The sequence below is a fragment of the Cryptomeria japonica genome, chromosome 10 (assembly GCF_030272615.1).
Source record: "Cryptomeria japonica chromosome 10, Sugi_1.0, whole genome shotgun sequence".
Classification (NCBI taxonomy): Eukaryota; Viridiplantae; Streptophyta; class Pinopsida; order Cupressales; family Cupressaceae; genus Cryptomeria; species Cryptomeria japonica.
The window spans coordinates 515,077,741-515,098,879 of record NC_081414.1 but is presented as its reverse complement, the minus strand read 5'-3'; the positions used below and the strand labels follow the sequence as shown (position 1 = coordinate 515,098,879).

The window sequence follows — 21,139 nt, the reverse complement described above, 5'->3', positions numbered from 1 at the left end:
CATGTTTAGATAGATTTGTCTCCTAATCAATTTAGTTTAAGTCATAAGTATATTGAAATGGATTAATTATGGTTAAAATAGGTCTAAACCTTGTAGGGGACATTACAATTAGTATCAGAGCATAATCATGCCATCCTGTGGGACAACACTATGCAATCACCATACAATTAAGGTTAATTATTAATACGCCAACATTATTATTTTTACAAATGTATGCTTCCTACTTTGCAAATATTCATGATTCCTAAATTTAAACTTCATCTATGTTCCATACCTTGCATATATTTATGCTTCATTGGCTTCATGCCTTACCTTTATGCGTATATTTAATACCTTGCGTGCATTCATGAGTCATGCCTTGCATGTATTCAGTGAGTATACATTTAATGCTTTATGCAATTTTACATGCTTCAAATGTATTGGTATGCCTTGAATGTATTTAAGTGTATGCTTATATATCTTAAGCATAATTACTTCATGACTGATGTGTTTTTAGAGCGTTTATTCCAAGTGCATTCTCTACATCCTTGTACCTTATTTGTATTTATGCATTACTTCATGATTCATTTTTTGTGTATTCATATGTATGATTCAGATGCATTACTTCATGCCTTACGTATACTTATGTGTGTTGCTTCTTGCCTTACACGTGTCCAATATTTCATCCCTTATGTGTACACTTCATATAGTGTTTATGTGTGCCTCTGGCCTCATATATATACTTTATGCTACGTGTATTCATGTATATACCTCATACCTTAAGTGAATTTATGGGTAGACTTCAGCTTTATGTGTCACATGTATTCATATGTACACTTCATGCTTTACGTGTATTCATACCTTATGTCTATACTCCATGTTTTATGCAGATGTTTCTTGCCTAGTGTGCCTTGTGCTTTGCACCTTATATGTATTCATGTGTATGACTTGCGTCTTAAGTATTCATATGCATGCTTCACACTTGATAAATCGAATTCATGCATAGAGTGTTCACCTCATATGTGTTTCATATGTATCCTTTGCGCCTTTATGTTATGTATACGCTTCATACCTTACATGTATCTATGGGTATTGCTTAATGCATTACTTATGTTGATGTTTCAAGACTTACATGTATACTACAATCCTTCATGCAATTGCTTTATGCTTTCCACGTGTTTATGATTACTTCATGAATGTGTGTGCCTTCCTTGAATATGCCTTATGAGTACTTATAAATGTTTAATTACTGTGCATGTTTTAAATCACCCTAGGTCCATCTTTGCAAACATGAATAAATGGGAAGGACAGCATGGGACTATTGAAACCTATAGGAAGGAAGAATGTGTGAAAGTAAATTGGTTCAAACCGTGCAGTGATAGCATAAGAACTTGATGAATATAAGAAGTTCATTCCTTTGTCTTGAAGAGATATCCATAGGAATAACCAAAATTGTTCTTACTATCACTATTTCTAGGGTTAGTTAAGGATCCTCACATTGAGAAGATTTAGTTTAAACAATCATTGCTTGAGGACAAGCAATTTCAGGAAGGGCAGACTGTCATGTCCCCACTATCAACAACCTCGTACTTAACAATAGACAAAAATAAATAAATCTAAGAACATCATTGATCAGAAATCGTCTCATTTATGAGGCTTTCACGATTTCTTAAGTCAACTGTGATTTCCCTTACAAATTTGTATCATTTCCCTTATTTACATATGCGTTAGTCTCTATGCTCAATCATGTGGAAAGTGTGTGTTTACTAAGGCACGGTAATTCCTAACTAAGAGGATTTAAGAAGTGGATTTTAACTTCGAGGGAGCCTATTCTATTTTGGTCTCTCAGCACTTTGGTAACATAGACATCCTCTTCTTCCTTAGAACTGAAGTAATAACAAAGGTTTACACTTGCATTAAGAATTATGGATGATAAAATTAATTATCTAGTATGGTAGATGAACAATTTACTTATTAATAATTGATAAATTAATTGAACTATGGAATATCACAGATTTTATTCATGTTAAGATAGATTTGTCTCCTAATCAATTTAGTTTAAGTCATAAGTATATTGAAATAGATTAATTATGATTAAAACAGGCCTAAACCTAGTAGGGGACATTACAGCCTGAGTAATTTTACAAATTACCTACTCACTACACCCTAGCATTTCATCTTTCTGTTTTGTTATTTGGCAGCTGCTAATACTGAGCTATTTTATCAACTGTCCAATTGCTATTACAATTACTAGTTTCAAGTCGTGCTGGCCTGGGACCTTGCTTTCATCTTAATCTACTTGATCAAGATGGTCAAATCGTGGGATTTAATTTATGCTAGCAGCTAGCCATTGTGCCAAGACAGGGGACCCTGATGGCCAAAAAAAATCACAAAAATGATTTAAAAAGTGTTGAAAAATGCTGCATGCGATTTAGGCATGATTTTAACACGATTTAAGCATGATTTTAATTCGATTTTATCGTGGGTAGACAGAAATGAACTGGTCAACAAATGTTGACCACATTTTTTTAAAAACATGCAATCTTTTGGGGAGGAAATCGCCAGCAGTGGCATTTTGTGATTTTGCAGATAAATTGGGTGTTTTTGGCAATTTCTGCTTCTATGATACATATTCATGGTTAGAGCAGATTGATATTTGCAATTCAAACTGCCTGTATAACTGCTAAACAAATATTCATATAATATACTAAGTTGCCGACTTGGGTATGGGAATGGGAACGGGTACGGGGGTACGAAACACCAGTACGGCAGAAATTGTTTTGGGGGTTGGGTATGTTTTCGATATATATACATATGTATATATATTATACACACATATACATATACATATACATATACATATACATATACATATACATATACATATACATATACACATTATAGCTAAAAAATAGATTAAGTTTAGAATGTCATATACCAATACATATGCTAAACAAAACCATTACAAATTTCAAATTTTGAATCATAACATACTAATTTAAATTCAATTTTCAATATCAAAAAGATCAAACTAGAATCTCATGATAGATAAGTTATGAGTTCACTAATCAGCACTGTAGGTCTTAAGAATATCAAAAAGATCAAACTAGAATCATAAACATTTCGGCATTTAAAACTTGAACCCCGGATGTACCCACAGAAGATTCGTTTCAGAATCCAATTCACGTATGTTTCGTACGTGGAATCGGCCGAAAAATCTCACGATTCACTAACTTAGATAATATACAATCTGTCTGGTTGGGCCAAAATTGCCTTGTGAATAAAGAGATGCCATGTGTTTGAGCCGCTTTACTAGATCGTAATTGATAATTCCATTATTGTTATTGCAAGTCAATTAATAATATTCAGGTTTTATGTGTAGCTAACCTTTGAAAAATATAGAAGTAAATAAAAATAAATTAGATTTTAGAAATATTCCATTCAGGATATTACAAAATGTCCTGTTGTAAAGACCTCAGAGAACACCCCCCTTGGGTCTAGTAGAGCTTAAAGAGGAAAGTGAGTTTACCCACTCACAAACATTGGTCCATTGATGCCTCTAAGTAAATCCTGCTCATTGCCTTTGTTGACAACATCCCTGGTCTGAAGTCTTGATGATGATCTTTAGCATTTGTGGAAATACATGTTTGCAAGCCAACATCGGCTACTGAATGCACGAGCATGATTGATTGGCAACAGTAGATCCTCACAAGTTCCGCATCTCATTCCTCCATACCTGTTACCTTGTTTGAATTAGGTTCTGATTTTGGGCCACGTTTGCCTTGAGCAGGGTACTCCATATGTGGGGCAAACCTTAAGTCAAATGACCATTGCAAAAAAAATAAAGTAAATGAAAATTAAAATTAATTTTTAACATTAAAGAAAAATCCTAAATGTTGAATAGACAATGACAAAGACTACCAACCTTCATTTGATATTGGGTTATCAATTATTGGGAGTGGTCTATGTTTAATTTTGTTTATCTTGTACATATTTTAATAAACTATATTTATTTAGCTGTTCAATCGTATTAAACCAGGGCCAATAAGTACCTGTACGGTTGTACAAAAGTGAAGCAACAATCGGGAAAAAATCGCGATTATACCTGATTAATCGGGAATCGCTTAGGGCGCCGATGTCCCCTGATTTTTTTGAAAAAATTGCGGATTTTTGGTCAATGAGTTTCAACGATTTTTATCTGCTGCGTTTAATCGCGATTAAACCTGTACAATTAATCGGCTATTAAAATCACAGAAAAAAAAACCCTAAATTCGCGCTAACATCTATGTTACCAGAAACGCGACCGGAAAGCGTCGTTTCGCGTTGCGTGACGGCCGTTTCTAAGCCGTTGGGTCATTTCAATCTACTGCGTTTGCAAAAATTTCTGCGATTATTTAGGCTTTCAATTACTTGTTGCTTAACTATTTGTTTTACCTACTGCCTCGACTAGTTTAACTATTAGTTTATTGGCATATTAATATGTTTGAATTGAAAGAGTATACCGTAAATGCATGCTTTTTAGTAGGTAGTGTTTGACATGGATTAAGTTTTATTCTCCAATTAAACGATCAGAAATATATTTCTGTAAACCTTCCTAACTACTTGTTTAAATCAAACATTTTATTTTGTGAAAAAATATTTATATTTTAATTTTTTTAAATATCATTGATTTATATATATATATATATTTCGTTTCTTATAGGCAACCTTTTCAAATTGGGAAGAAAAATCCTGCGAATTGCCTATTACCTGCTCGAGAAACAAATAAAAAACACGTGAAGGAAGACGCAACGAGGTGAAACTGTGAAGGAAGGCGTTTGACGAATTTGGCGGGACCTCTAGATCTCTGCAAATACCGTGTATATTTGGATTACATATATTAGCCTTGTCTATACTTTATAGTTTATAGTAAGTATTGCTTTATTAGTATGATTACATATTAGCCTTGTTTATAGTAATATAGTAATACTAGTATTACATTGACTTCAAAGACTAACTTAATAGAAATTTAAAGATTGTTTTGAATTAAACTAATTTTTGAACATATTATATAACAATCTACATATATAAAAATCTACATAACTGATGCCTTTACAATATAAAAATCTACATAAGTGTCTATATGTATAGATTTAATTACAACTTTTATACAATCTAATAAAAATCATGTATAGATTTAATCACAAGAATCTTGTATTTATGCTTGTAATTAAATCTAATAAAAATTAAAAAAGTAAATCTAATAAAAATTATTTTTATATATATAATTTTTATACAATCTAATAAATATTATTTTTATTTATAGATGTTTGTATAGATGTCTGTTATAAAAGTAAATCTAATTGACATTTTGACATCTATCACCATCTAGATATTATTTATGTTTGGTATTTTTTTTGCAATTTAATGAGTGCTATGAATATAAACAACGAAAAATCTATTTTCTACAATTCATGTGTTGAAGTGTCCATTTTATTTGCCTACAATAGCTTTATGCTATGGAAATGCCCTAAAATATTAAAAAAATATAGTTTTTGATTGTTTTTCTGTAATTTTCTACTTTTTTTGAAAATCTGATTTTTTCCCGATTTTTTGAAAAAATCTTATACTTTTGTTTTGCCGATTAATTCCCCAAATGATTAAAATGCTTCTATGGTACATACCTGTACTTGAACTGGAAACTTATTTAGAATCAAATCTCCCTGTACCTCAAGTTTTATAAAGTGTTTATCTATATTAAAATAATTAATTCTTTTAGGTAGCTACCTTCTTTTGTGGTTCTATTAATGGTCATTTAGTTAGTCATTAGTCAACTATTGCTTCTTTTATAAGAATGCATAGTTTGCTTTAGTTTTAAGTTTTTCAGCTTTATTTTTTTTACCTTTTTAGTTCACTTAAATGACTAGTTCTTAATTTAAATGTCGTCTTGTAAACTCTTTATATACGGTTGTATATCGTTGAATAGAGAATCCGATTATTTTGAGCAATCAATTTTTCATGGTATCAGAGTGGGTCGATGGGCTTTTTCAAAGTTTGGCACAATTTTTAATAAAAAATTCGTAGCCTCTTTACTTGGAATTTATTTGCAGAAATTTTTTAATCAATTTTTTTTTGGAGTTTCTCAATTAAGGTTCGCAAGTTTATTGGGCGTGCTAGGGCTCGTGTTCAGAAGTTTTTTTGCAGGCCAAATTTTGTGGTTTTTGGGGCTTCGCGGGTTTGGAAAAAACTCATTTTTTGTGCATCTTAATCGTGTTTTTTTTTTCACGACTCCATCGTTGTGTGCTTAAGTTTTTGGAAATACTGCGACTTTGAAAATCGCAGATTTGTTTTTGGAAGGGTTTGGGCGCGAATTTTGTTGAACGGAGTTTTCTTTTCGACGTGAGGGTTTGCATGCAAATCGCGCGTTGGATTTCACGATTTTCGCGCAATGTTTTGCAGTTTTTTCTTGGCTACCTGTCGTGGTTTTTACTGAACGCCTATGCGTTAGGTTGCAATTTTTTTTTGGGCGGCGTAGTCTTATTTTTCGGCGACGGGAAATGTTTTTTTTGCAGTGTTTTTTGATCGTGCGTTATTTGCGACCTGCAGGATTTTCTTAGCGGCTGATTCTGCATGACGGTTTTTGTTTTCCCCGATCATTGCGATTTCCTTTTGGTGTCTAGGGTTTCATTCTAATTTTCGCAACTTTCTTATGGTTTTTATGCAGATTTTCGGCAGGATAAAAAAAAATTTCAATGACCTAGGGCATATTCCTGTGCTAGCAACTAGGGTTTTATCAATTTTTCCCTTAAAAGAAATTATGTCGTTTTTTTCATAATTTTTTGCCTAAAAAATTTTTTGATGGGTTTTTAATAATTTTTGCCCCTTAAAAAATTACTTTTGGGTTTTATTAATTTTGCCCCTTAAAAAATTATTTTTGGGCAAGGCCTCGTTCTACAGGTCCCAGGGTTTTCACTATTTTTTACTAAAAAAATGTTTGTCGATTTTTTGATTTTTTCCTCAAAAAATCATGGGAGAGTTTTGCTTATTTTTTCCTCAAAAATGAGGCCTTTGCCATGTGACATTTTAGGGTTTTCACGATTTTTTCCTCAAAAAATGTTCGCAAGGTTTATAATTTTTCCTTAAAAATTATGGTCTGTAATCTGCAAAGTTTGCGTAGGATTTTGGTTATCTGAGTTTTATCGTTTTTTCCACAAAAATGATGATTTGCAACCTGAAATTTCTTGTTTTTTCGATTTTCTCCTCAAAATCATGAATTCTCTTTTGGAGGGTTCCCGTTTCAGGGTTTGACGGTTTTTTCCTCAAAAATTGTGCTTTGCTGCAGTCAAGTTTGGGTCGCACTTGGAGTTGCTTGGGCGAACATATGCGATCGTGGTATCTTGCAGTTTGTTTTGGAGTCGCTGGAGCAAACAGTGCTTAGTACTCTTCTGCAAAAGGGTTTGCTGATTTTTTCTCAAAATCATGATCTCAGGCATCAGTAATTCACATGTGATAGTTCTCTAATTTGCGTGTGAGGGTTACATTAGTCATCTAGAATCAGCTATTCTTGGTCATTAACACTTATAGATCTTGGGAGGGTCTTCGTAGCAGCGGAGTGTTATTTGCATTGCATTTATGATCAAAAGACCTATAGTGTCTTTTGTCGGGTACTTAGTTGATACAATGACCATTAAGAGAGGGTATTAGAATAATTAATTCTTTTAGTCAGTTACCTTCTTTTGTGGTTCTATTAATGGCTATTTAGTTAGTCATTAGTCAACTATTGCTTCTTTTATAAGAATGCATTGTTTGTTTTTTATTTTTAAGCTTGTAAGCTTTTTAGCTTTTTAGTTTTCACTTAAACGACTAGTTCTTAATTTAGAATGTCGTTTTGTAAACTCTTTATATATGGTTGTATATCGTTGAATAGAGAATCCAATTATTTTGAACAATCAATTTTTCAATCTATTGCTGCAAAAGTTCTTTTAATTAGAGCCTCTGTTTCAGCTTGGTAATTTGTACTTTGGTTTAGGAATGCCAGAAGGATTGAAAACATGGATAGCAAGATCTGGGTTGCACCATAAAAATAACTAACCTTTTCCTCTTTTGTAGGATTTCACTTCCTTAAGGCCTGTTTTGGGTGCCCACTACCCACACTTCTATAGTTGTCTGAAGTAGTGTTTGCAAAATTTGTTGTCAAACTCGATACATAATTATTCTCCTATTTTGAAATTTGTAGTTTAAATCTACATTATGGAGTGGCATAGTTGCGTTGATCACACATAAAAGGCTAGTGGTCTTTGAGGCAGAGAAATTTTTTTTTCGTCTTTATCCAAGCTTTCAATCAAAGTTGTCTTGATGAGTTTTAGTTTTTACCACTCATCAAACTCTATATGCAGAGTGCTATGCATTCAATTTGTTATAAGATGGTGTTAAATTTTAATCCAAGATGCAGTTAAATGTATCTTAGCATGTGCAAGAATATATTTATATGCTCGAGCTTCTTTGTTTCCAATTGTGTTTGCCTTGTGATATTTGTGATAACGTTATGCGTAAAAAGGAGATGATGGAACTTAGGCAATTTTTTTATGATTCTTTCACATCATGATTAATTTGATTCAATACCGATGAGTAATTTGTTTTAATAAGAGCTGTTTACTTGAGATGAAGGTACATGTAAAATCAATCAACCTTTGTTAGAGAGCTTGTCTGAGGGACATGAAAAAACTAGTAAATAAGTATGCTCTCACCCTCATACAGTGATCAGAAAACTAGACCTACTTTCTTTTATGTGTAACCTTTAGAGGGCCTGCCTTCCCGAGTTGCCTTGAGGGGGCCAGTGAGAGGGGGACGACCCAAAGTGGAAATGGGCTAATACCGAGTCCTTCCGATCCATTCTAAATAAATCGTGTTTGTGACGAAAGTCACAAGCAACATGTGCTGATAAGTTCATACCGACACTATGTTTCCCCATAAACCCTATGGAGCGTAACCTCTATAGGTTGGGAACCTTCTGTATTTACAAAGTTGAAAGTGCCGCATGTATGGCCACATGATCGGAAGCTTTTACTAAAAACCACTTGTACTAGTTGCCAAAATCCTTCTAATTGTTGGCGCAGGAGATCGGACCCCTGAAGCGGCTCACACACATACGGTTCTTAGTAGAGATATAAAGTTTGCCATGGGGAGTTTTCATGGAAACTGGTGCTTGGCTGCCCCGAAGAAGTGAGTGCCAAGGGTGGAGCCAGTGGGGTCAAGCATCTAAATATCCGCTTTGAATAGCGTAGCCTTGGGGGAAACCCCATGTGAGATTCAACAATTATTGTCTCAGCCTGCCATAAGATTTGTACTTGTTTGTGCATTTTGTTTTTCAAACATTGTGTCTTCTATGTCTGTAACATGCTCAGAATGGTCAAAAATTGAAGAAAGTCATCATCTAAAAATGAGCAAAAATCCAACAACTTGCTAGAAAATTTGAAAAGAATCCTTGAAACATAGTAAATAAGTGCCTTGATTTTGCACTTATGAGCAAAAGAACTAATACTGAAGAAGGGAGAAGAAGATGGATCCAGGAAAAGTGGGGACTTTTATAGCACCCCTCTCTTGTTTAGAGGAAGATTCATCTCAAGGAGGAGATGTATTTCTGGATTAGTTTCAGAGATTCTTAGGATTTTTTTTTTAAGTAGAGGGAATGAGCATTTGAAGATGCATATGGATGTGATTATTTTTAACAAATCTCCATGGTGTTCAGAAATCTTAAATATCAGCAAATATGTTTCTTGACAGTAGTTGAGATTCATTATTCAATCAAGCTAGGGGAAGCTCAGATTTAGTTAAGAGTACTTGCTTTTGTCTTCTAGAATTGGTTCACAAAGATCTTTGTTTGATTGGAAGGGTTGTCGAGGGTCTTCTTTTGCAGACTTGATTGCCTGCATGCTGTCAAACACCCTGGCGAGTAATGGCCTGCAAGGTCTGGTCTCACTTTTGACTTAGAAAGCATTGCATGGGAATATTTATTTAGTACTTAGCCATGTTTGTGTAGGGTTTCCACCTGACCTCCACTGCATAGATGTTGCTGCGGTGGGAGGGACCCCTTATAATGTAACTCTGGAAGATGGCAGAACCTGCTATTGACCTCACTATTGAATTGTTTTCCCATTGATATGCAAGCCTTGGTAACCCTTTTCAAATAAATCTGAAATGAAACATTTTGAGTTTGAAGGTATGCTGCTGGTTTGTTAAGCACAGGCCCCAGATCCGGGTCTGTTTTGAACCCAGTTCCAGAACTAGTTTTGCACAGCAGGGAACTTGAACAGGGAGTGGCAAAGAAACAGTGGGTTTGTCCTGTATAAACCCGTGAAGAATCCAGCAGAAAAATTGTGTGCCCTTACTGATCTCTCTGCAAATGCAAATCGCATGCCCTTCTTGAATCTCTTAACCTGAGATAGATGACATGGCATCCATCTATAACTGTAGTCAGAGGTCCTGTCTGTATCTCCAGTCTCCCGACTATAAGACAGGGATGTGCTTCACGATGGAAACTATTTGATGCTTTTTAATATCTTTTCTTCTAGTTGATCCTCTATTTGACTGCAGGATACTCAGTGAATGATCCTGCAGTTCTATTTTGATGGTCAGTCTATTGGATCATTTATTTAACAACTTTTTTTTTTAACTTTAACTAGTTTTAGGTTCATTATGTAATAATAGGCTTTAGTGAGGAAGGGCAGTTATTCATTTATTTATTAAATTAAGGAAATGCCTTTTATGGCATAACAAATTAAAATATAGACATTTTAAGGAAATAATAGGAATTCGGATTGAAAGTACCCAACTTTTTTTTTTGTTGCCAAATTCATGTGAGGAGTCCACAAAATGAAATCCAATTGGCAACTTAGCTTTGAAGTTTGAACTATGAATTTCTTTGCTAAAGATTTCCTCAATTCTGCTGTACTTTTCCTTCAAGGTGCTGGCAGATGAAGTCTTGATTATGAACTAAATTTTAACGGTAATACAGAGATATAAATTAGTGCAAAAGTAGTGCCCGTTAAAGTTCTTAGAAGCTGAAATTTATAGAATGCTAAAATATTTAGAACGAAGAAACAAGAGAATAAATGGTGCTTCTCCTAGGAATGATCTCCTCAGTTTTGATTATTTGGGAATTTCATCCATTCGTCCTTGTGGCAGTGTATGCAGTTTGAGTTTTGTTTTTTGGGGATTAGAAAAGTGCTTATAGTTTTTTTCTTTCCGTCCTGCATGACCTACATATTATTCTGTTTTCTCCTAGCTGTCATAATTTTTATCATATCGCAGAAACTTTTCATGTGTTTGTTTTAAAAGTTTGGGTGCAGGTTATAAGTGCACAATTGTTTCAAACTTTTTGAAATTACAAGTTTATCTTAATGATAGTGATGTAACCACTCAACTTTTAGTTTTTTTGCAAGTGATTTTTTTTACTTGTTTAAAATATTTCTGTGGAAATACTTGAAAAAATGTGGGATGTTTACCAAAAAGTTCAAAATAGCGATTTTTATCTTGATTGGAATGTTGGATTGTAGAGTATGAAAATGTTTTTTTCTGCCTCATTTATTGAAAGGATTTGGGAACTCTTGTAATGTTTTGCACAATTTCTTGCTTGTGAAACACTTTGTTTTTGGGAGCGGATATAGTAACATATCTTCATTTTCTGTTTTCAGGGGTTTGGGCCATCTGAGAAGTTGAAGCCAAAAATGCTTAGGACCATTGACACTGCTACATCAAGTGGTAAGGTTGGACAGCAGATTATTTCTCCGAACAGAGCAACTGGGCGACCTGAAACTCCCAAGGTGCCTCAAGTGGGGAAGCTTCTTGTTTTGAAGTCAGCTAGAGAAAAGAATGGAGTTTCAAAGCCTGTGATGTATGATAACTCGACCCCTGTGATGGGAGGGATTATCAACAATATGACTGTGGTTTCCCTAACTGCAGGTGTTGGTGCAGTTGGAAATTCTAGTCTGATAGGTCCGAGGAATTCAAAATCTTTTTTGGATCGGAAAACAATGCCTGTGTTATCAACATGTGTATCAACTGGACTTGACCATGGGACATCACAGCGCTCAAAAGATAATAGCTTAATGAATGAAGAGAAAAAACCACTGTCCCAAGCTCAGAATCGAAGTGATTTTTTCAATACTTTGAGGAGGAAGGCTTCTGGGTCATCGACAGAACAGAAAGTTGCTGAACAAAACACTAATGTTGTCCCAATTAATGATACTGTGGTAGGTGTAAAAGAAAATGGTAATTTGGATAGTGTATGTGAGAACTCTGACAATGCAGAACCTGCTATTCAAGTAGCATGCAATTTGGTGAACATAATAAATGCCTCAAATGGTGATGTCCGAGCAGAAACTGATACTGCAGTAGAGTCCAGTGAAACTGGTAGTCCAGCATCTACAAACATGTATTCTTTTATGGGTGGATCTGAGGAGGAAGAAGCTGCCTTTCTTCGGTCTCTTGGGTGGGAGGAAAATGCAGGAGAGGAAGAAGCACTAACAGAGGAGGAAATCAATGCCTTTTATCAACAGGTAAGTGATCCAGAATTTTCCCGCCTCAAAGTTAAGATTCTTCTATAATATGTTCAATTGTAGTATTAGTTCAGTCAAAAAGACTTTCCAGCAAATGATTTATCATTGATACATTGATCAGAAGAAAATGTTAATTTTCATCTCTCTTAATGGTTAGTTGGTGCTATGCAGCAGATGGAGTCAAGGACAATCTCTGCTAAATTTAGCAGAGGCTGTTGTAAGTTTCCAAATGTGGCAGTTGATATGCGTGTTGGCAGCTTGGGAAGTATGTCATCCGAGCCAAGTTCGTCAGATTCTGAGCCTGATTGTGATTCCTAGGCATAGTGGTAATTGTAGTAAATTCATTTACCTTTGTCAGGATTTGATTTGAAAACGGTGCATGATTATCATGCAATGAATTGTAGGATTTTTTTATCATGGAAATCTGTGAAATGGGATTGACTGTGACATCAAGATTAGTCACTCGGTCACCTACAAGCTGCTTAAGTGTGAATATAGAGTATTTGAGTAGCGAAGAAGTTTCTTATTATAGTCGAGTCATTTTGACAAGTGGTCGCTGTTTGGAAACGATTTTACAGCAACCAAATCTTTAGGATTCAATTACTTAGGCAAGTGAGCATAATAAGTTTTTGGCTCGAGCTGCAAATATTGATGAATGCAGCCTTATCCTTCAATCGGCTGAAGCAGGCAACCATCTGTTCCTATTCCTGTGGCAGGTTCATTCTGTTTCCTGTCATTTTCAGGAGGGTTAGATGTTCAGAGTTTGTAACATTGGCTGCTAGCAGCAACATTGATTATACAAGTTTAATTACCAAAGCAACCCCTTTTTGCCACTAAATTTTCAACCGCTATAATTGGGACTGGTGTTACATGTTACGCTAGTTTGAATAACTTGTTCTTTGCATCTTTTAAACAACTTAGTTCTGCCTGCATAACATCCTTAATTCAAACTAATTAAGATCTTTATGCTTTCAAATTTTTTGTGCAAATCTTGATAATACAATGTGTCAATGAAAATCTGCATGCTAGTTGATTCAATAATTATAAATCTACATTATCCGATGTTCATTTAGGAATGCACATCTTTGTAAATGCCTGATAACTAAGGCGCTACAATAAGAATCGCCACCACAGTGATAAAGGGTCGAGTTGTTTACAGAAGTTTCATAGTAGTTAAATTTAAATGGAGGTTGAGAAGAGTTAAAAACCTTATAAAGAGATTTGAGAACACTTTAATATCTGAATTGGACATTTCTTATGATGAACGGTAATGTTGTGAAAAGGTCTAATTCTTGGAGGTGTAATTTTAATACAATCCATTTAGATTGAATTGAGCAAATAGAGAGGATTGCACCCTTACTTTTCTTGGAGAAGAGATTATAGTTGTCTTGGATTCAGTAGGTCACCAATCATTCTCAACTTTGTTATGTCCGACACATCCATTAGATCATACTTACTTACAAAACATAGGAAGGTGGGAGTTTCTATCATTCCACCTTAATTAGCCATTCCTTGAAGATAGTTGCTTTTGATAGGATCTGAATTCAGATGCATCCATTGTGTAGTTATTGTAAATATCCCATTTGGTTTTCTCCAATTTTGTACTTGAAATGCTACACCATTCGGAAAACTGATGCCCGCATCTCCTTTCTTATTCTCTGTTGTATAAATTTATGCATGGGGGCATGATCTGTGATTGGTCAATTCCCTGGTGTACATACAGATCAATATCATACATAATGTTAGCTATGCGGAAGGCTCCTAAGATACTCCTACTATTTTAATGCACAAGCCACCACAATAACTTTTGGTTAATGTTTTATGCTTCCATAACCATATTTCATAATAATCCAAGTCAGTTCACTTGCTTGCTCTATCATTTTTGTATGCTGAGAGATTTTGATTTGAGTTGTTGAGGTACAACATCCGGATATTACACCATGCTCATTAGAATGCTGGAGTTTGAGATCAGCTGCAGGAAAATTCTCAAATGTGAGGTACACACTACTTGCTCAGGGCAGCAGGGGAGGTTTCATGACCCAATCAGAGATGAGGTTGGCACAACCCTGTGAATTTTACCCAATTTTGAAGGTCATTAGATGTAGCAGGACATCGAAGCGCATTTTTTAAAATTGTTGCTTTGCTTTGTTTAGTGCAGTGGCTCTACTACGAAATTTTAACCAGTGGGACAAATTGTTCTTTACTTTCATCGATTGTGTATTGTTCAAAGTTTTTTAATTTTACCAAACCTATGCTGTGCTTCGTATGCTTAACTAGAAAACTGTACAAGAAACTATATTTCATAAATTCCACTTTCTATTGGTTTATATTCGTGGTTGTTCCATGTACTTGGCCCCGCATTTACTTTGCTTAAGATAAGCTTGTAAATAACTCCATTGGTTTTGATCATTGTTGACTTTTTGGATCTTACGTGAGATCATTCTCTCTTTCTATGGAACCAAGAATTCAGTATTTATTTCTGTCTAATTGATCACTACCATTTGTTCCTAGAAATGGTGTTCAGATGTGATGTAACTTGTCGAGTGTAGTGATATTATTTGGCAGGTGGAGCAGATATTGGGTAGACAGTTATTGGCTTTGGTAGGGGTTCTGATTATAACTATGCTGCAGTGATAAAGTACGTTGAGATTCTTTTTAGAAGGATATTTTCCTGATACAAAAGGGCTTGACAAGTCGAGTATTGTAAGTGTTATTTATTGATCATGATGATTTTTGACTTTGGAGATGTTCTGACATTTATTTACTTTATCGCTTATCTTATTCTTTGTTTTGGAGTTTTAATTATTTACGAGTACAAAAAGCAAACAACCACTGTTTTGGAAGGCACCCAAAAATCAGGTAAACAGTGATGTTATAAATTAACTAATAACCAAAATGCATCAAGTCCTATGATGATTGCAGCTCTAAACTAATAGAAAATACCCACTAAAAAGGGGGAAACGGTGAAAATTGAATCTTCCGGTCGAGGAGTTGATATTTTAGATGCATTAAGTTTTATCAAATTTTATTTCTGCACTAAGAAAACACAACTGCAAAAGAAAACAACCAGAAATTGCATTTCATTAGTTTGAGGAATCAATTTTCAGGCGAGAATTTGCTTTTGGGATCCGCAAAGAAACAATTATTGTTCCCCGATATTATTTTAGAATTTATATCGGGCTTTATAAACAAAACCTTGAGTAGAGTCTTGTGAGTAGATTCATCCTTTGCCTTTGTGAGTTTCTGATGATGATCGTTTGTCTGGCGTACAACGAATATTAGTTGTACATGAATAACATAAATCTAATCCTCATGTAAGGATATGCAAATATTTAGTGGAATTACACATCCATTCTGCTCAACATACGTAATTGAAACGATTCACTCAATCTTTAACAGTCTGGTGGCTTGCAATTTGCATCCTTGTGCAAAAATCCTGATGGGGTTAGTGTTGCGTGCTCTTCTCTAGTCCAAGTTTTTGCACTAATAATTGGAATTAAATATTGTATTTACTTTTTATAAGGGTGAAAAGTACATAGTTGCACTTTTATCCTTCATTTTACGTGACATAGTTGCACTAAAATCCTTCATTTTACGTGACTTTGTATGGTAGTCCTTAGTCATTTGGCTTTTAGCATACGATTTTGATTCATTTGGCACGCACATCGACTTCAACTTCAGATTGCTCATAAGAAAAATTAACTCTTGCTGAGACACAATTCTTCACATCTAATCATATTTTTCTTCTCCTAGGTTTAAATGCTTTTTCAAAATTTAAGTTTTATAATGAGCTCAAGCCAATTTTGTGTCAACTAGTTATTTATTATTTTTGTCAATATTCTCAAATTATGTGTACGAAAAGTATAAAAAAACGTCACCCTAGATCATTTACATCTAAGATGTAATAGGCAATGCACCTGTTATTTGGAAAACCTCACAATACGTACCTTAAGGGATCAAACCAAAAACCTCACAATACGTACCTTAAGGGATCAAACCACCTACACTGTTCATCTTTCCACATCAATTACACCAATAGATTGCAATATAATCCTCTTTCTATTCCTCATGCACTAGGACATTCTAATATTTGGTCATTCTAATATATGTTGTAATATATTCCATTTCAATTGTTGTGCCAATCATCTAATTATCATAGGCACATCAACTTCATTTACGTTGTTGCTTGCTATTGCTTAGTGCATGCCAACATTGTTAGATCGATTAGTGGCGCTTGTCTAAGGTGAAAATCCTTGCATAATAAGCTTCAAATATTTTCATTAGAGACCATTAAGTTTTTTCTACTGCAACTATAGACCGTGGAAGTCTCTTTTGTAGGTATAGAGGGTTTGAAGGGCACATGGTAAATTTTGTAGCTGAAGGTTATTTTTGTGAAAAAAACAAAAAAAATGTTAAATCCATAATTGTGAAATTGACCTCACACAAATTTCAATAGTTTAAATTTAAGTTCGATCATTTCACTTCCTAACACATCCATGCTACAACTCAATATTTGTGATCAAAACAATGGACAATTCTATTTTGCTTGTCAAAATGAAAAAAAAAACACTTTCACAATGGACAATGGTCAATTCTATTTTGTCTATCAAAATGAGAAAAAAGCACTTTCACTCTTAATTTCTAGGTTACTAAATTTTGTCATATCATTAGTCATGACGATAAATTAGCTTAATTGGATTTTATTATTAATACAATTTATCTCTTTGTTCTTTGAATGAGAGCCTGACTTCGAAACAATCATCATTTCTTCACAAGTGGTCAACTATATCATCATCATCGACACGACCGAGTACTTGTGTGTGGACATCACAAATCCTACATGAGATGTCAGCTGCATACATGAGCATATTGTATAAATCCATAGGTCCATTACACATTCATTTGCATTTATACCATTGCATGAAAGAACATTTGCATTATTAGCTCATCATTTCATTCATCAAATCATTTATTTGCATATATGAAAAAGAAACAAAAACATCCATATTCATCTGCATTACATACATACTGAAAAGAAATGCATTAATATAGAACATCATATAGAAAAATGCATATAGAAAGACATCTCATAAAAATCCCATCTCTGTTGGCGTTTGTCCCCAAGGTATCTCCTCTTCCCCTCCCTCAACTTGCTCATCTCTGCGCTGTCTCACCTATCGAGGGGCGTCTCTCTCACCCATCTCTCTCTCACCCCCAACATCTACCTGAGGCTCTGCAGTCCTAGCTCCACCTCCATCTCCTCCAACAACACCTAAAGGGCCACCCTCTCCTCTCCTCCTCTATTGACCAACAACTGGTGTTCTAGTGCTGCTCGCACTGGGGTCATCCCCTGCCCGCTTAGGTGTGTCTCCTCTTTGTCCCTGTACTGGTGCATCACCCTCACCCTCATCTATCTGAGGTGCCCGCTCTCCGGGATCTGTAAAACGTGGGAAGGGATGTCTCAGGAAATAATCCCTCTACTCTACAGTAACCCCTGCACCAGCTATATCATCCAAGTAATCCCAACGTCGTGGCTAGAGCGCTAACAACTCCTACACTGTGAGCGCATAAGATAACCTCGGCCCCCCATCCCTTCCTCTCCTCATCTCCAAACCTGACATAAGCAGTAAACTCCCGTGATATGACCTGTGGCCGCTCATATTGCCTCATAACCCTGCTCAGCACAAAATGCTCAATAATGGTCTGGGCTCTACCAATGAGTGGGCGAGTCATGAACATCACCTTCCTCTCCCGCCTCCAATCATTCCACTCCTCTAATCCCCTATATGGCCTCCATACCACTGTGATCAAGTCATCAAGCTGTCGTCTCCAATAATCTGTCTTGCCCAAGTGGGGCTGCGTCATAAAACCTGCGTATTGGTAGACAATAGGCTGATGTGGCAGCTTCAAATCCTCAACAATTGGCCTACAGACTAGGATATGCTCCCATGCCCAAATCTGTAAAACAAGGAGCCCAACGACCATGCTCTTCGCCTTTCGATAGGCAATCTCGTGCATCTCATGATACATATGGGCCAATAAGTAGGAACCCCAACCCAATCTCCTTGGCCGTGTCACTAACATATCCAACATTCTCCCCCAACCGCACAAGAATCCCTGCTGTCCTCTATCAGGCATGACAAAACACCCAATAATACCAGCGAGCACACAAGCAACTGAAAACTGTGCTCCATACCTGCTCAACATGTCGTCCCAAGTGATAGAACCAACTATCAGAGTGTCATCATGAAACACTCTACGTAATTCTGTAATCCCCCGCTGAGGTGAAGAATCATAGTCTATCCCGCCACCTGCAAATGGTATCCTCAGAATCCTATACACATCCTCGGGAGTAATAGTCATCTCCTCGGTAGGCAAGTGAAATGTATTGTGCTCAGGATGAAATCTCTCAACTATGGCACTGAGTAATCCGTGATTCACACGAATATCTAGCGTATCAAGCAACAATCCCAACTCACATGCATCAATATGAGCTCTTTGAACATCTGTCAGCTCTCTAACTAATCTCATGGTGGGCGGATAGGTACTGATGAATACTAAGAGGGGGGGGGGGGGGGTGAATTAGTAGACTGAAAAACACTGCTTTCAAACACTTAAACAATCTAGAGATAAACCGGTAAAATAGTTTAACAGACAAACCAGTTATAACACATGCAAACCAAAATGCAAATAAGACATTCACCCATAAAAGCAATACCACCATAACACAAGATATTTGATGTGGAAACCCAAATGGGAATAACCACGGTGAGATGAAACTCACAAGTCACTATCTGCAGAATAGAAACCAGACCGGTTAAGGTCAGACCGATTAAGGTTTTGCAACGTTCTTTATCAGAACAAATCCTGTTAGGAATCTCAATCTCTATTAGGAGATAAGTCCGATCAAGGACTACCTTGCTAGAGGATTTTAGATTCACAGAGGTGAACCACCTTGTTAGAGGATTTTACAAAGGCTACTCTGAGCCTACCCGGTTAAGGGCTTTAGACTTGTCAAAGATGTGAGTAATCAACAAGTATATGACCTAGCAGATAGCACAGATTACTTGGTTAGATCCAGTAAAGCTCATAGCTAATGCATTCCAGCATTACTTCAGTCTTCTCTATCTCTCACTCTGTTACACCTCACAGACTTGATCTTCTTAGAAAAGATCGCTCTCACAAAAACTCATCAACCACCTTAAACCCTAGCAGCAACATAAAACCTTACAACATCAACACATCTAAAACCCTAGACATGATGTCCTTTTAAAGGAATCTGATTTCATGTCGGTCTAATAGGTTTACAATCCAATTCCCTAGGTTCAATGAACCTGGACATACTAGGTAACACGACACAAAAAGCACCGCCAGTGTGTCGGCACCGCCAAAGTGTCGGTGGATGGTAACTCATCACAGAATGTCGGTTGGTAACTCATCACAAAGTATTACTGGTTCATACAAAATACTGGTTGTCGGTTTGTCAAAAATGAAGACTGGTAAAAATGTGTTATGCCGCTTTAATCCCTCGTACCACTTGGGATCCACGAACCGCTTGGGGTCGACATGCCGCTTCAGACCGGGAAACACATTCTGCAAAACTCCAATAGTCTAAAGACTATAATACAACATACCGATTGGAATAAATACCGGTTGAGCTCTAACTCATACATATAAAGGGGATCTCAATGCACGTGTGTGTCCATCAATGACAATCACAACATAAACATAAAAAATGCCAACAATCTCCCCCTTTGGCATTGATGGCAACACTTAGGAAAATAAAATTTTGACATCTAAGTGTTTTACAACAAAATTATGCCATTAGCAAAATTGCTCCCCTAAGCATATACACTATCCCTTTAACAATACAATGTATAACAATTTTGCATACAGAGCATAAACATTGAGATATTCAGAGCATATATCAAAATTTTGATTACCAGATACTTCTCCCAAAATAGAATACTTCTCCCCCTTTGTCAACAATGACAAAGTACAGCTGAACAACCCTGTTTTCATTTGATATTAAAATAATAAAAGTTTATGACAATAAGGAATAAAGTGAAGTGAACAAAAAGTCGCATGGGAAGTGTACTGATAGGGCCAACAACAGTTACTACGTTTCCTACCGAGGGAGTAGACTAGTTAGGGAGGTAGCTCCTACCCACACCCCCGGTGGGAGGAAGGCTTGAACAAGGAGAAAACAAAGCAGGGCTGTCTTGCCTGGGGGTTAAGGATGGATAGCTACACCCCCGGTGAGGGCTGATCGGATAAATGTCAAACAATCTCCTCCGGCAGTTCGGAAGCTAGACTACCTATTCGTTGGAGATGGGTGAAAACAAATAGCTGTTGGAGATGGGTTAACATCTTTCTTTCCTCCGGCTATAGTTTCTTTCTTTCCTGCTCTGGCCTAACATTCTTTATTTCCTCCGGCTATAGCTAAAGTTTTATACTGTTGTTACCGGAGCAGTATTATAGTCCCGCAAGAATTGTTTCATCGACAAAGACCAGGACTCAAGTAGGGAGGTGGCAACTTCTTTCTCTGTCTGCATCTGGGAGACCTGTTCTTCCATGGCATCAACTGTGCTCATCTCCTATGTAACTGTCAAGGCATCCAGGTT

General features: G+C 36.0%; 2 protein-coding genes across 5 annotated transcripts in view; one reads left to right on the top strand and one right to left on the bottom strand.

The window, feature by feature from the left end:
* Window positions 1–13,353, top strand: part of LOC131054543 (uncharacterized) — a 32,233-nt gene extending 18,880 nt beyond the window's left edge. For 2 of the 4 annotated variants that reach the window (XM_057989074.2, XM_057989073.2), the window contains 2 exons: window positions 11,652–12,515; window positions 12,673–13,353. In XM_057989074.2, the coding sequence (XP_057845057.2) occupies window positions 11,652–12,515; window positions 12,673–12,885 (1,077 nt within the window). In that variant the 3' untranslated portion in view covers window positions 12,886–13,353. The remainder of the gene's footprint in view (window positions 1–11,651; window positions 12,516–12,672) is intronic. The other 2 variants (XM_057989075.2, XM_057989077.2) reach the window with 2 other exon arrangements.
* A 4,462-nt stretch (window positions 13,354–17,815) lies between these two features.
* On the bottom strand, window positions 17,816–19,046 carry LOC131859052 (protein MAINTENANCE OF MERISTEMS-like). Its single transcript, XM_059212568.1, has 2 exons — window positions 18,093–19,046; window positions 17,816–17,992 (listed from the first exon to the last, which is right to left on the bottom strand). Exons 1-2 carry the CDS (start codon window positions 19,044–19,046, stop codon window positions 17,816–17,818), a joined length of 1,131 nt encoding a protein of 376 aa, XP_059068551.1.
* Between the last annotated feature and the right edge of the window lie 2,093 nt (window positions 19,047–21,139).

Excerpts from the sequence above, each read along its gene's own strand:
- LOC131859052 (XM_059212568.1), bottom strand. The coding sequence starts at position 19,046 with ATGAGATTAGTTAGAGAGCTGACAGATGTTCAAAGAGCTCATATTGAT. Across the intron at positions 17,993-18,092 it reads GGAAGGGATGGGGGGCCGAG|AGGGATTATTTCCTGAGACA; the intron begins GTTATCTTATGC and ends ACTGTAGAGTAG.